Below are 15,735 nucleotides of genomic sequence, written 5' to 3' on the forward strand. Positions count from 1 at the left end.
ATCATTCCTGCCTGTGGCCATCTCCCTGTACAACGCATCCACTTAACACACTGTTTGCTGCTACAACTACACATGTTTCTTTTCCAAATATTTATTTATAAGTGACTTATGTATGTATGTATGTATATATATGTATATATTGTACTATTCTTAGTTAGCGTATTGTCTGTCTTGTCTTAATGTTGGTTTAAAATGGAGCACTGTAACAAAAAATAATTTCCCCCAGGGATCAATAAAGTATTCTGATTCTGATTCTGATTCTGATTACATTTGTTCCTGACCACTGAGAACACTCACGTTAACTTTTATCAAGTGGAAAAAAAGTTAGCTTGTTTATATTAAGCTAACATAGCTGTGTCGCTAGCGGTCACGTAGCACATCATTATATACCAGCTAGCCAAACTTCAGTAACCCTACAAACGTCACTGCTGTTTAGTTTTCTGTCTTCATTTATGTTGGAAGTGATAACATAGCTGTACATTTTAATTTGTTTCCAAAACCCCGCAGTCAGGACATGCTATATTATATTTAGATAGAAGCTAGCGAGCTAACTTCCTGCTAACTTCTAACTCCGTTAAATGTCATAAATTCCGTTTTCATGGATGCCTGGATGGTAAACTCAATTGTTACAGCTGGTAGAGCAGAACGCTGATCATTTTATTAAAGATGAAAGACTTCAGACAGTTTTTCAACTCTCAGTAATGCCATAGTGATCGTTTGATATATGGACCTTGTTACGAAATCAGGTTCACCCCGGTTCTTTTATTCATCGAAACTTCCAGAGACGGCACCGGAACTCAGTAGTTATTTCACAAAACCTTTATTCATCGTTATTCATTTTCATTTAAGCATGCACTTCTAGAAGGGAAGACGTGAGTGCACTCATGTGCCTATGTGAGTGCACATGAGTGAGTGTGCGTGTGGATGTGTGTGCATGACAGTTAAAACACTGTGGGTGTAGGTGACTCCCTAGAGGTCATAAAACCCATCTCCCTTCCAGACCACAGTTATCCAGTTACAAATGTTGAGACCTCCACCCAAACATTCTCTGGGGAATTTCCACTCAGCATTAACTCCTCTCTGTTTTACTTTCACAGTTCAACTAGGGAGGGTCTCCTATACTCTACTCCTAAGTTCATGACACAATCAGGCCTTTATTACATTGAGGGCAGTGTCAGTGTCTCTGCAATAATTCTAGATTCTATGTTAACACATTTCTCAACTCTAAAACAGGCTACACATAATTCTACATTCTATGTTAACACATTTCTAAACTCTAAATCAGCTAAGCATTTCTACAACCTGCAGCGGAGTTTAGGCCCAGACACGGCTAGTGAAGTCAGACTTAACGACCGGATTCCACGGAGTGCTTGACATTGTGTTTGTGTCACCTTTTGTTTTACTTTTGCACGTGTGAACCTTGATCTCATCGCCTGACCAGTCCCTTTGACCCTTTATCTTTTGTCACTGTTGTCTTATTCTTTCATTCTGGCACCCCACGATCCCCTTTATCAGAACCTTTTATTCTCTGTATTTAAATGATAAAACCCACTGTTTTCTGTTGGACATCCCCTTCTTATCTCTAGTATTCTTGTAGTAGCTAGTCCTGTGTTGGCTAACCTTCAAGACGCACTCTCTTGGCTGGTAAACCCACTGTGTACCAAAGTACTTAAGCCTAGATTAACCCTTGATTATACTTCCTGCATCTGCAAGGCCATTAGGGCCCACTAGGGTCTGCTTTCGTAATCAGCATTCACATGCGTGGCTGTTTTGTTTGTGACCTAAATGGGAATTTACATAACAATGGCCAATAAGACTTTGCATTGCATTACATTACAATTGTAATTTAAATTCTAAAGTCACAAAAAATGTATGTGGAGCTCCCAAGAGCTCATCGTCTGATGACAAAAGTCACTCGAACCCTAGAGGGCTTGGGGACATTGAAAGCTTTCAATGAAATCCTGAGGAACTACACTTGAGTCAGATTGCTTAATAATCCAGCAGTAATTGTTTTTATCATTTAAACTGATATTTCACATCTCTGAAAAGACACATGCTGCTGTCAGAAGAGGCCTGTGAGGAGATTTGGGGTCGAAACTCATTGCTATGAAAGAGCTATGATCCTCCAAGTGAGGTTAGATACTTTGCTACAAAGAAATTATCAGCCCATATCGCATCACTTCTAGTTAGGATCTTGCACTAAAACGCCCACATGATGATTCCATAAAAGTGGCAGCAGCGGGAGCGTGGGCAGCTCTACGTTGGACATAAATTTGGCGGCTAGCCTGTTGTCACTCGTCTCATCAGCTCTCCACAGGGAGCCTCAAATACAGAATTGGTCAACCTATGTAATGGAAGTCCAATTATGTGCTTTATTTGTTTTGTTTTGTCATCACAACCCACAGATACATCTTTTAACAACAGTAGACGAGTGTGAACAGAGTTGTCAAAGCTTTTGCCGGGTAACTTTTTTTGGACTCGTGTTTTTTTTTAATCTCTCAAAAATCCCCTTACATAACCCTAACCTTCACATTAAGATTATAGGCTATTACGCTGCTGCTACTAACTCACAATATTACATCATCTGGAATCAATATGGCTGCATGGCAAAAAAAGCTGTAGTAACAATGAATCACAGGAGGCTAATATTTTTAGGTCTTTTTTTGACGTGGAACCCGATACTTTAAAGATCGTTTCTCTGAGGTGTAAACTGGCCAAAGTTCCAACCTAGTGCAGGAATTATTCAATGCTTGTGGTGAGCTCACAGTGCTCTGCATCATGTGTAGCCCTCCTCATCTGTGCTTGGAGAACGCAGGCTGGAGCACTTACATAACCTAGTTAAAATATACCCCAGTCACATGTAACATTCAGCCCTGCAGATAGATATCCCACTGTCGCTTGAGCTGCTCTGGCAGCCGTTCAGACACTAGAGAGAGTATAAACATGCACGCACGCACACACACATACACAGAGCCATAAAATATTTGTCAGTGGTTTGCTGCCAGACATTCTCAACTGCCTGCATGTGAACTGTCTGTGTGGAAAATGGTCAGGGAGCTTTTTCTCTGGATGAAGCACATGTGACTGAAGTTGGAAGAGGGAGAAGGTGCAAAAGGAAGAGGGAGGGTGTATGACGGGGCGCCGGAAGTCCAACCCTTTAAAGCAACAAAAATGCAATGAGTATCACTCTGACTGCATAACCTCTAATATCAAATCTAAATGCGATTGGCTGCGCATACAACTGACACCCCACCCCGCTGCAGCGTGCCCACAGTACATGCAGTTACTCTTCTAGTGTGTGGGTGGGGTTTATTTGTAGAAGTAGCATTTACTGTAACAGGATGACATATCTGGAGGAGTAATATGCTACACTAGGGAGAAGTGGAAGACATATTTTCTAACCAAGATTAAAGCTAAACAGGGTCCAGACATGGTGAAGGATTGCCCAGATTCAGATTAAAGTCTAAAGCAAGTTCAGGCATTCTGTTATTGTCACGTGGAACATCTGTGAAGATCACTGTAAAAAACATAAGCAGAGAACGGGATCCAAGTCACAAAGTTCATCTTCAGCTAGATTGATGGGAAAATTAGGTTTTATTCCTCAAAGCTGACATGCTCAATTGGTGGCTGAGACTTGAGGGAGGTAGTCCAAGGCTTTGCAAACATTACAGGAAAAAAAGTTATGTAATCCTGTTATTACAAGTCTATGAATCACTGCAAGGACCCAATATTTTGTACCGATGTCAATTATGTGCAGCCAGAGGACGTTTTTAATGTCTAGTGCACCTTTGTGTTCACATTTGTGTTCCCTGCAGCAGCTTTAGTTGTCGTTAACACAGTTATGGACATTCCTGTCGGTTTTCTCCTCCATCTGAGCTCCAAACCAAAACCTGTCCCTAAGTCGCACTCCTGCTATTAGTGGTAAGCAGGCATAACGTGAACAATGGTGTGGGAAGTCTGTTGTTTGCCGTCCCAATTTAAAGAAACCATGCATGTGTGTGTCACCATAGGTCAGGTTTTGAGTTTAGGAAAGCATATGGAGCAAAGCCAGGGTACACCCAGCTGAGTCATATACACAGTTCACGCGACAGATGTTGATATAACAGACACAAACGCAAATACGCTCCCGTGCAAATGGCACCCAAACACTCTCACATGTATGCCTGCGTCCCCTTGCAGCATATTTACCGGTAAGGCCACAGTCTCTCTCATTCCCTCACTTTATGCAAGTGTAACACGGGTCAGTTTAGGTTATTGGCTAGTGCTTTTGATGGCAAGTCATTGCATTAGACATGTGACGCTGCCTGAAAATGAGAAACAGATTTTACAATACCGTAAATCGTGCACACATGTACTTGAGTTCAGAGCTGCCTTTAGTCCATAGGGTGAGGTGCGGTTGATGCTCCCCACGCACACGTGCTGCGTCTTTCTTTTTTCTTTTTTCGAGAAGACAGGGTTAGACAGGGACAGATGTTCAGCGTATGCCCTATAATAAAGTGGGTGTGAGTCTCTGATTGGTCTTTTATTTTTTATGAATGAGAGCGGGAGAAATCCAGTCTCTGTGGGATATGTTTTCAGCCTGCCTCTCTGACAAATTGAAAATCGCAGTGCCAGTTTGTGTCATGTGACTCATCTTGGATCCTGACAGGAAAACGCACAGATAAAAAGAGTTCCCTTTTGTGAACAGACTGCAAATTGCTGCTGTTGTTCTTTATGCGAATGACAGATTGTGAAAATTGGAGAACGGCTCCGTAGAATTGGATTCGTGTTAAACACTTAAGCATTCCTGGCGAGTACACAAAATACTGAAACATTCACGACAATCTGTGGCTAAGGTTTCTATATGTATGATGCCATGCGTGCGTGGTTCAGAATGCTGAATGTATGAGCCCAATAAAAGCTCTTTGAACATCAAATGCATGCAGATATGTCTGTTTCCTGTGCTTTGAGGTGAATGGGATATATGTTTCACAGTGACAGCCTCTAAGACAAATAAGGGAAATGAGAGTTTGCTGGAAAGCTGTAGGAAGCTCTCTGTCGTCACAAAGTCTGGGGTCACCAGGGGATCAGAGCCTGGGGAGCAGAACAACAACAAGCTGTTTGTGGGATGTGTGAGAGACCGCTGTGACTTAGAGGACAATTAAAATTCAAAATGAATCTCTAACCATGCCAGTAGGTGTGTCACCTTGACTGGTTTTAGAATGCATTCTTCACAGCAGGATGTGATTACAGGCTCATCCGTAGAGAGCAAAGCTAGTGTTTGCTGGTGCCCTCATCCTGCCTGATCTTCATTGTGACGGCAGCACATAAAGCAAAAGTAGCCACATATGCTACTCTATGATCACTTGACCACAAATTGCCTTTTCAATCTAATTACAATGGTACAAGCTCATTATAGAAGGCAAAGATGACAGTCCAACAAGTCCTTCTGCATTATATCTCAGACAGATTTGCACCCGGTTGTTAAAACTGTCTGGGCAGCGTCCTCAGCTCTGTAAACATCTCGCGGAGCCTTTTCGCATGTGACCTGTTTACTCTGGAGAGAGAAGGGGGGGAAATGTTTTGTTTCAAATCCTGTCTATCCGCATTGTCAACTGAGGGAGATGAGGAGACCAGGCCGTTTGTGCTTTTTGGGTGGGCGTCTCCCGGGCGCACGTGATCTCTCTCCCCGCCCCCCACCACTGTTTGCTGTGAAAGGGTTCATGACTCACTGGCTCCAAGCTCAGGATTCTTGTCTGGCCTCTGACAGAGGGCACTTAATCCTACTCTCTCATGCAGTCAAACAGAGGTCCTATGAGTCATCAGTTTTACCATCATTGTGCCTAGAAAAAAATAAATTATAAATTTAAAAAAAATACAGAGCTATGGTCAAGAAGAAGCAGCTTTGCGTGTGGAAAAGTGGTTCTGGTTTCGTGTATTTACCTTCTCAAGAAAAGCAAAATGAAACAATTAATGACTAATTCCACTAATGATTCATCTTAATGCATTATTTACTTAGTCACTCACAACTTGGAGACATCTTATGTAATGTCTTGTGGTATGCAGAAAGCATTCATGTACTTACACAAGTACTGTATAGTTTCGCAGCAGGTACTTTCTCTCGTCTATTTCTCCTCTATTTTCTAAAAGCTAGTTACTTTGCAGGTCATTCAAATTAAGCGTGTTATCATTTTATAACGTTAAACGATAACAAAGTAGCCTTATATTACAGATTTAAATGTCAGAAATGACCTAATAATATATATTACATGGACAGAATTTTTCTTATAATAAATACATGTGAATCGATCTTACCAGTTGCCCTTTACTTTCTCCCCCCCCACTCACCACACCACCACCATTAGCAAACATATTTTAAATGTGCAAAAATAAGTGCCTGCTACACTCTACCGAAGTGTCCTTGGGCAAACTCATTAACTCTCACACTTGTTCCTGAAATTGCTGACTGCGCCTTTAGCAGTGCCGCTCAGCTTACTGACATGCCTCAAGTCAAGCATCATCATCCAGATGATATAATGCCCAAGAATGCCTGTAGAATGACCACAGCCAGCCCTGGCTTGACTTTTCACCCAGCTGCTGAAATGAAACCGATCCGCGTGTCCACGTGTTTGTGTCATTTCCATGTCATTTGCATATGTAAACCGGCCTCGCCTATTGCTCCGCGACTGCACTGAACGGAGGAGCCGATTGGACAGTCGGAGCCGCTCGAGGAGCAAATGGGAGCGCATGCTCCTGCTAGTCCCGCCCTCCCAGACACGTTGCCTTGGGAGAAGCAACACGGGCCGATCACTGGATGTTCTGCCTCCTCTCTCTCACGCCGCACGTCCAGCACATCAGCTGCTCTCTGCCTACAGTCCTACTGGATTTACCGCTAAACAAAGGAAGAACGACCAGCCGCTCCATCCTGAGAAGGTAGGCACCCATGCTCATCTCCTTTTAATGCCCAGAGCCTCCCGATAAATATCACTTACTTTGTGTTTCTGAGGGGACTAAGCGATATCCTAGTAATATTATTATTTTAAATCATCCAGAGGCATTTCACACAGACAACCTGGTCAGAAAAACAAAGAGTTTGCGGTTGTGTTTAGTGCTGCGATATGGTAGCCTTCCCGTGACAGGGACTGGTATTCCTGTTTCATTTCTTTCTTTATTGTTTAAATATATATATTTATATTTTACTAATTCAGCATGCTGCCAAATTTACTGAGACTGATGAGGAAGTATATTGTGTCTGTTACCCAACTGATGTGAAACCCGCATTTAGGCGGACAGATCAGACCTGCCACCTTATCTTCCTATGCGCGTTTTCTCTGGCGAGAGATAACGACGTGTGAATATCTGAAATATTCTCTTATATTTCAAGCATATCGGCGTACGTGTTAAGCGCTGGGCATCTCTATTCAGGTGCCCCACCTACACAGGTAGATGTAGACGTCGAGGTCGCGGAAGCTAACTGGTATATATATATTTTTAAATTGCTTTATGGGACCACCTTTCCTTTGATTCAGAAATCCACGGTGTTAGCTGTTATCAGTACCTCCTACTGCTATTTAAAGTGTTATTAGAATATAACTGTAGGCCTATATGAGCATGCAAAGGCCCAGGGCAAGTGAATATTTAGTAAGCTCGCCATGTGTATGCTGTTTTTATCACAGAAAGAAATTAGTAGTAGCGTGGAGCTAGTCATGGCACATATATGTTGATATATTTTCTCAGTGCTATTGGATTCATTTAGAGTTAGTATATTAATAAGAAGGGCGACTTTTATACAATTATAGAGAGAAATTAGATTTTCTTTTTGCTACTGCAGTGTCTGTGCATGTTTTGTGTTGTGTAATACAGTATTACACAACACAAAACAGACTGACATTGCAGTAGCTTGGAATTAGATTCAAGATTCTTTGGGACTTTGCTGAATCTCTTCTATGGCGCTCAATACTCACGTGCTCCTGTAAATCATTGCTTTGATTTAGAGCAATGATGATGTATATGTTTTGCGTTTTATTCAGTATATCAGTAAATGTCCGCTCCACCCCTCCTCTGTAACAATAAGATCAGAAGGCGACAAAGAATCAGGGAGCAATTAACCCCTCTACCCTCAAATTTTACAGGAAGCAAGAGACATGGCAGTCCTTAACTCTGGAAATCCTAAAATGATCTCTGTGCTGAAAATGCTGTTCTCACTTCCCCTCTTGTAATAAACACAGAGGGAATATACTGCAATTAAGCCTCCGTGAAGAGCCTTTAGTTGGATTTTCTTTTTTATTCAGAAGGCGTTCATTGCTGAAGAACGCTTCCCATTTTCTTAAATCTCTTTTTTCACCCCACAAGTGTCACTTGTGTTGATGGGAGGTCTGCGGTTCGTCGAACTACTAGTCGTCATGGTGGCAGACCTCTGCCCCTTTGAATAAGCAAGCGAACGAAGTGTATGAATGAATGTGGTGGTAGCAGCTGGCAGGCCAGCTGACAGAAGCGGACTGAGGGTGGTGGGGGGGATAGTCAGGGTAGCAATTGTGAAATTTAGAAATGTGTTTGTGATGTGAAGACGCTTGAGGGTTGCAGTGAAAAAAATTTGGAGGGACAAATGACGTGAGCCTCCCACCCACCACCCTCCGAGTATTGGATGGGGCACGGGACCGTTTGCTGTTTGCTTTTGATGGTGGCTGGCCTGTGTTTACTGGCTCAGGTGTTGCATCTGCAAAACAAACAGGTCATTGTGGTCCCAACAACTGTTATCTCACTGCCACCATCTGCTCCGAGTACACTGCTGTCCCTCCTCTGTCTTTATTGTTATTTCTGCTTGGCTGGAGTTTTTTTGTTCTTTCTTGACTTTTTGCTCGAGAACACTACATTTGATTATTTTGGCTAAAGGCCTTGATGTAGTTAATTTTTAATTTACTGTTTCTCGTCTCCGCATCTGTTATCGCTGCTCCCTTTAATATGTTTCGTGTTGTTGCAATGTAATAACGGTGAGTTTCTCTTTGTCAGGTCGGTGATGGTCAGTGCTATTTAGACCCTGCAGCTGAGGATGTCTGCTACAGATTCGGACAACTCCATTGACTGGCTGGCTAGCGACAATGAGGATAATGAGAACGAGCAGGAGCCTGACTGTACCAGAAAGCACAGCCAGACAGAAGCTCCTTTATCCCCCTGTGCCTCTTCGCACCTGGGCCCGACTGACAGCAGCTGCCGCTGGAGCAGCGACTTGAAGGAGGGCGACGGTAACTGGAGCGGGGTCAGGGAGGTCTCCAGCCGGGGATCTCCCGGCTGCATGGAAAAATGGGACAGAGACACCGCCACTGGACTGTGTAAAACACAGCAAGGAGAAAGAATGAATGGCAACAACACTCAGCAGGCACTGAAGAGACCCCGCGGCTCTACAGAGGACGAATGCAAAGAACGGCAGCTCATTGCCAACATGTCAGAGAAAGAGAGAATTTTTAGCAGCAAGGTGAGCGCCTCTGTGGTTCATGTGTGCTTTCCACAGACAGTGGTTGACAGTGTCAGCAAAACTAGCGCGTACCCTGTCACCCAGACTGATTCCCGTAGTGGTTTTACAGAGTGCTTCCTGCATGACATTTCCAGTAAAAATGACCTTCCCCTATTTGCTATCCGTTTCTAAAGAACTAGACTTTTTCTGTCTTAAGTCAAACAAAGCTAGTTAGTCATGGAAAGTTGTTGTCAATTAATATAACAAAATGAACTGGGGGGAGGCTGATTTATTATGAGCTTATCAGAAAAGGTTTTTAAGTTGTTTTATTACCCACTAACACTAATAAATCTGTTATTATTTTCAGTGCATGGAGTTACAATGCTACATTCATCCATTGTCATCAATCTTGAATGGCCTTCGTTCAGGGAGATACAAAGAAAGTAAGTCAGCATTTAATATGTCTTCTGCTTCACACACAAGATATTAACCTGATTGAACACAAAATGTCTTAGTTGAGTCTGTTTTTCACGGTCTCTTTTGTCTCAGAAAGAAAAAAACAATAGAGCGCATAGACTACGCAAGTCTTTGTGGAATAGGTGTCCTTGAGATATGAGCGCGAGACGTCTGAAACATGCATTGTCGTAGGACTGTCATCTAACCACAAGCATTCCTTGTATATGTGCGCATGTGTGTGTAAAGTGATGCAGTTCTTGAGTCAGATAGGCATTATGAGGATCTCTGAAAGAGAGCACCGTGTTCAGGCGGGTGCAAAAACTGCTTAGTTTGGGATCTTAGTCAAACCCGAACCTTGTGTGACCCAGCACTTCCTGGCCACAGAAGCAGGGAGTCTGTTCCTTCACACACACATTTCACACTACCCATCTGCTGAACAGACTCAGCCCTGCTGTCAACACAGTTCATGTGGCTCATGCTACAACTTTCTTCTTGCCAGGACTCAGCAGTTTCCAGGAGAGTGTCGCCATGGACCGGATTCAGAGGATCATGGGTGTTCTGCAGAACCCCTACATGGGGTAGGTGACCCACATTCTGCCCTACATGAAACAATGATAATCGGTACTTTGACATAAATGTGTCAGCGTAGAAAATCTGTGTGCTCTTTTCACTTGTGGTTTCAAACCCGTGTGAGAACCACAGTGCATCCCCCAGCATACATATACAAGGGCTACCCAATACTGCTTGCTATCTGTGGGTCGAAGTGGTCTCCGTTATGTTTCTGACACATGGCTCACAGCAGGTTGCTGCTACCCCCGCACATTCAGGATAAATTTACTGCAGAGATGGCTGCCTCTCACTAAAGCTGGGCATCTTGTTAAAAATGTATCAGGCTTCACTGTGAGAGCGGCCCACTTGTGTCTGTGTGATTAGCTCTCCACCGGCCAGACAGCATAATGGAATATGCTATCACCCCTTTCAAGGAGAAACTCTTATAGTCCCTGTTTCCCAGTCAAAATGTTTTGATATTTCACATTGTTAAATGGAAAAAAACTACCAATTCTCAAGTCCTTATGATCTGATTTTTAGTGCAGTTTTTTCCCCACACATATAAAAAAGAATATCTGTCCATTCATTTGCGCATTTTCTTAACTGCTGAATAGAAAACTTCCATATCTGATGAACGTTGCTATCAAAAAATTCCAGAAACTCGTGTAATATATGTTTCAATTATCTGGAAACAGGAAACTGTCACATTTGAGAAGCTGGAAAGTTTTGAGTTTTTGATTTGAGTAATCACTTTAGAGCATAATTTCACAGAGCGATTGCACTCAGCGATCGTATCAATACTATTTGATTACACTGAAACGAAATCCCAGCATCGTGTACAGTTTAGCTGTGAAACTGAATAGGAATCTTTGGGGTGCAGTTAGCACAAGGCTTTGCATCAAGGTATATTAGACAAAGTGCTCCTGAGCCTAGCGCAGACTAATTGGAGCCCTCACCCACCAGCTGCTGCCTCCATAAGGGAAACAAAGAGTGGGTGTGGCAGCCTCCCTGCAGACAGCCAGGGCAGAGGCTGGAAGGTGGACTAAACCCCTCCCTCGTGTCTCTCCTGGTGTCTGCTCTGTGTTGCCAGCTGGCAGCCCCTGGAGCAACACAATGGTAGATAGGATCAAAGTGACTTTTTTTTAGCAGCCACTGTGGCAGATAATCTTTCACATGAATTTAACATGGGTTGGACTGAATATAGCAGGAAGGTCCCGATCGTACGGCCCAGGCTAATCCCCGCTCGCCATCTGGTTCTGACGGGCAGCAGTTAAGGGGGATTCTGACTGCGCCCACCTCCGACGTGAACTGCGTCAACTGTTTTATTTTTACACTGACGCTGTGGGAGAACGTTGTGGCTTTGGCGTTTATATTTAGAGGCGAGCGGGAGTATTATACGCCAGTCCACGTGTGAGCTCAAAGCATGTGAGAAATGTACTTAAGACAATGTTCCCCTCCCCACACACGGAGAGCAGGCTTTGTTGAGCGAGCGAATGTGTTCGCTTGCTTTTCAAGAGCGCATATTTCCTGTGCGAGCTTGATGGGGAGGTAGATTTCAGAGAAGAGGTTACCAAGATTTTTGCTCGATTACTCAGATTCGCACGCGATAGCTTGAGTAAATAGCTCTCTCTCACTCTCTGTTTCTTTTCTTTTTTTCACCTCTGCTTCCAGGGAGAAGTACATTAATATCATTCTTAAAATGGAAGAAATGCTGAAGAGCTGGTTCCCTAATGTAAAGCTTCAAGAACACCCACTCACTGTCACCCAAACAGAGGAAGCTGCTCCCACCAAGAAACTGAAGGTAAAGTTAAAAAAAAGAAGCTGTTGTGTAAGAGCTCTTCGCCTAGATAAATCCCGCTGCCAAGAACATATGGTGACGACGCAGTGAAAGAGCGACTAAAATATCTATTATTATTTAATCACAGGTCTGGAACAGGGACAGGAGGATTAAAAGCTATTTTTACTGAGGTATTACTGCAGTCTCAGGTTCACTAAGAACAATGACAGAGGAGAAAAGGTAATTTTGGAGGAGTGTCCCTAAGGGGATAAGAAAGGTCAGGATACTTTAGAACATTCCTTTGCATTTAATTGGTGAGGAATTAGTCCCGACACACCCTGTCATGAACAGGATTTTATGATCTACATTAGGTTTTTTTTATTCTTTATAACTGACTACACCCACTATGATCGATACTGCTCATACCAGATCCCTACTACCAAGTCTGATTGCTACAGTGTGTAAATTATGCAGGTGGTGCAGCTCAATCGGAGGAGGTTCCCAATTCAAGTATTTCTAGTAGCGCGAGCGTGGCTGAACGCAGACTATGTCTTGCTCTGTGCTACGTGTGAGAAAAGAAAACTGGGGGAATTCTCACGGATTATCTAAAGATGGTGTGTTTAAACAAATACACAGAGAATTATCGCCCTCAGAACCGTGCTCATAATTTTGGTCTTATTCCTGCCACGCTCTTCAGCGTGTTATTTACTTTCTGGATAAAAACATCTCATTGGACACTTAGTGTCCGGCACCAGATGGCAGACAAAATAAGTAGCTTTTCAACAAGCTGGGGCTTCTAGTAACTAAACAACAAGATCCTCAAGAATTAGTGGAGGCCAAATTACGGTTCAGAGAGAATATTTTAGAAACAAAACTCAAAATTAATGCCAGTGTTTACCCCTAATGTTAGATATTAAACAGAGGAAATTAAATCATTTTGAGGCGCTAATACACTGTGTACATGTGTGTTCGGGTTGTTGCAGCGCCCCACCCAGATTTTGGGGCTTATTTGCTCTCGGGCCATTTTTATGGCTCCTGCAGTGTGTTTAGGGGTGGCTGTAGCTCAGGAGGTAAACCAGGTCATCTGCTAATCGGAAGGTTGGTGGCTTGATCAGAGTGTGAACGTTCGATGGAAAGCACTTAGAGGAGAAAAGTGCTTGTGGTATAAAGTGCTTTGAGTGCTTGAGTAGGAAAGCGCTATAAAAGATCAAACCATTTACCGTTTTAGTGTTGCTTTCAGCCCTTCCATTATCTGGGCCTCACTCAGATTTCTGCACGATGAATATATTATTTATATTTCAGGGTCCTTATAATAACTAGATGGACAGCAAATGAAAATTAGGTCTTTGTAATCAATTAGAATCATCGCTGAATAATAAAACTTTTTTGTCATACTCAACAGCTGTCTCCAGTTACCACATCTGCAGCAGCGAGCGCCATCACTACTAGCGATCCTCCAGCCACCGCCAAAGCCCTGAGAGTCACAGATCTCACTCCTCCTGGAGCTTACTCTGCCAATAATCTGAAGTGGCTCCACACGTCACCCATTTGCTCTCCCACAGCAGAGCAGGCCCAGGCTGGTCCCAGGCCCCTGCTGACCCCCAGTGACAGAGACCTAACGCAGGACAGCGCCGTGTCCTCCAGCACAGACAGCCAAACTAAGACAAACTTGGTGCCCAGAGGCCCGCCGCCGGGCAAAATCAACGCGCCCTGTCTAGAGAGGCTTCTAAAATCGACGGACAGCATCATCACACGTAAGGGAACAGGGCATTTGACGGACAGCAGCTGGTCCTAGTCCACACAGAGGGCTCGGTGTAAGCAGCGCGCAGAGGAGCCCCGCCTTGCCCACCCTGCAGGGAGCCAATCAGCTCACTTAGCTCATTCCAGCCTTCAGGAGAGATGAGAGCCTTCAAAAGGGATGTTACCGATTCCTCTTTTAATATGGAAGCGGTGTCGATGAACAATGTGACTTTTCTGTACGGCGGTGTACCCTCTCTAACACGACAACTATCTGCTTTATTTCCCTTTTTGTTGACTTATCTCTTCTTTTTCCCCCCCTCTTCTCTCTTTTTATTTTTGCACTCTTCAACAGCGTGTGTGAGAGTTGGAAGGATAAATTTCACATGCCGTGATACCGGAGAAAGTATTTTCACAACTGAATTTGTTCGCACTGGCTTGTAGATGTAAAAAAGAAAAAAAAATACAGTCTGAGTATCTGTGAAGCTGCCATTACGAGTGAAAGGGAAAGAACTGAAGGAAAGGTTTGTGCTGAAAGGAAGGAAGATATGTCAGTGATCTACATATTGTTGTGCTGAAAATGTGGGTGAAATGTGATGTTGTTCCCCTCCCCTCCCATGACTCCACTCTTAAGTTTATTGATGTGACTGTTACTCATTTGTATTCTTTATAAATAACTCTTTTGGTACAACTGTTCTACCTCAGCGAGCACCACGTCACGGTTAGTGAGTAAGAATGTGAACACTATGCTCAAAGTAAGGACACCTCGACAGAGCTACGGTGAGCCACCAAATGGCCTCTGACGACAAGGTCTGCAGCGCAAAGTCTCCCCTCTTCTACAAACGGAGGATGCTGTCTCAGTGGGGATGCTCTCGTGGCCTGACTGGTGCCAGTGTAAAGAATGTCAACTGCAGATTTCTTTTTCGAGTCTCCCAGTAGAAGGCAAACAGTGCCTGTAACGTCAAGCTGTGCCTGTAAGCTGGTTTAATAAAGAGAAAGAGAGAGAACCGTTTGGAAACCTTGCTCCTCTGTCCTCTGTGGGATGTACAAATCAGGAATTCTCACTCTCCTGCCGTTTTCCTGTTTTGAGTAAGTTATTCAGATCTCGCCAACTATTTTCTGTGGTGAAGCAGAACAATAGCTTTTTTTTCCTTTTTTTTTTTTGCCACAGAACTGGACAGTATGTTGGACCAGCGGAGAGATGGACAAGCTTTTTTGTCTGTGTAAATCTTACAGGAAGGTTGTCAATTTACCCTGAAAAGTGGCCTTTACAGTGTGAAATTTTATACTTTCAAAATAAATGTGGTTATATTTGTTTGATGCAAAAATGGCTACAGATTCTTCTGTTGTGAAATTTCTTAACACTGTAAAGCCTAAACCATGAAACACTAGTGTGTTTATTGAACCTTCTGACAAATCTTTATTAGAAGAATTTAAACATCAAACTATATATGAGTATTAATTTACAGATTTTTGTTGCCTACTACAACTTATTCCGGCTCTTCAGGGAAAAACAATCACACTGATGATGTAGAGGTCTCAAAACCTGATAAAAATCCAGGTATTCAATATGACACACTTGGTTTTCACCAAAGGCTTTTTCAAAGGGTGACGTATAAGCAAAAAGAATATACACAATGGCCTGAAAATAATTCTCAACCAAGAGCTAAACCCGCTCAATTATGCATCAAAGACCCCCCAAAGAAAGAAGAAAAGAGTGCTATCTGATTAATGTCGTAGTTGGGCCAATTATAGGGTGAGTCACTCAAAGCGAGCCTACTTCCTG

General features: G+C 43.2%; 1 protein-coding gene across 1 annotated transcript; it reads left to right on the top strand.

Moving 5' to 3' along the window:
• Positions 1-6,759: 6,759 nt before the first annotated feature.
• Positions 6,760-15,277, top strand: ciartb (circadian associated repressor of transcription b). Its single transcript, XM_080876110.1, has 6 exons — positions 6,760-6,912; positions 8,989-9,451; positions 9,798-9,873; positions 10,386-10,464; positions 12,107-12,236; positions 13,615-15,277. The coding sequence occupies exons 2-6, from the start codon at positions 9,029-9,031 to the stop codon at positions 14,005-14,007; spliced, it is 1,101 nt and encodes a 366-aa protein (XP_080732236.1). The 5' UTR covers positions 6,760-6,912; positions 8,989-9,028; the 3' UTR covers positions 14,008-15,277.
• The last annotated feature ends 458 nt before the right edge of the window (positions 15,278-15,735 follow it).

Source organism: Rhamphochromis sp. 'chilingali', assembly GCF_963969265.1.
Source record: "Rhamphochromis sp. 'chilingali' genome assembly, chromosome: 2".
Lineage (NCBI taxonomy): Eukaryota > Metazoa > Chordata > Actinopteri > Cichliformes > Cichlidae > Rhamphochromis > Rhamphochromis sp. 'chilingali'.

What these genes read in the sequence shown, in the direction of transcription:
- ciartb (XM_080876110.1), top strand. Translation starts at nt 9,029, where the DNA reads ATGTCTGCTACAGATTCGGACAACTCCATTGACTGGCTGGCTAGCGAC. An exon ending in AGAGAATTTTTAGCAGCAAG is followed by an intron (nt 9,452 to 9,797) that starts GTGAGCGCCTCT and finishes TATTATTTTCAG; the next exon opens with TGCATGGAGTTACAATGCTA. An exon ending in TTCAGGGAGATACAAAGAAA is followed by an intron (nt 9,874 to 10,385) that starts GTAAGTCAGCAT and finishes TCTTCTTGCCAG; the next exon opens with GACTCAGCAGTTTCCAGGAG.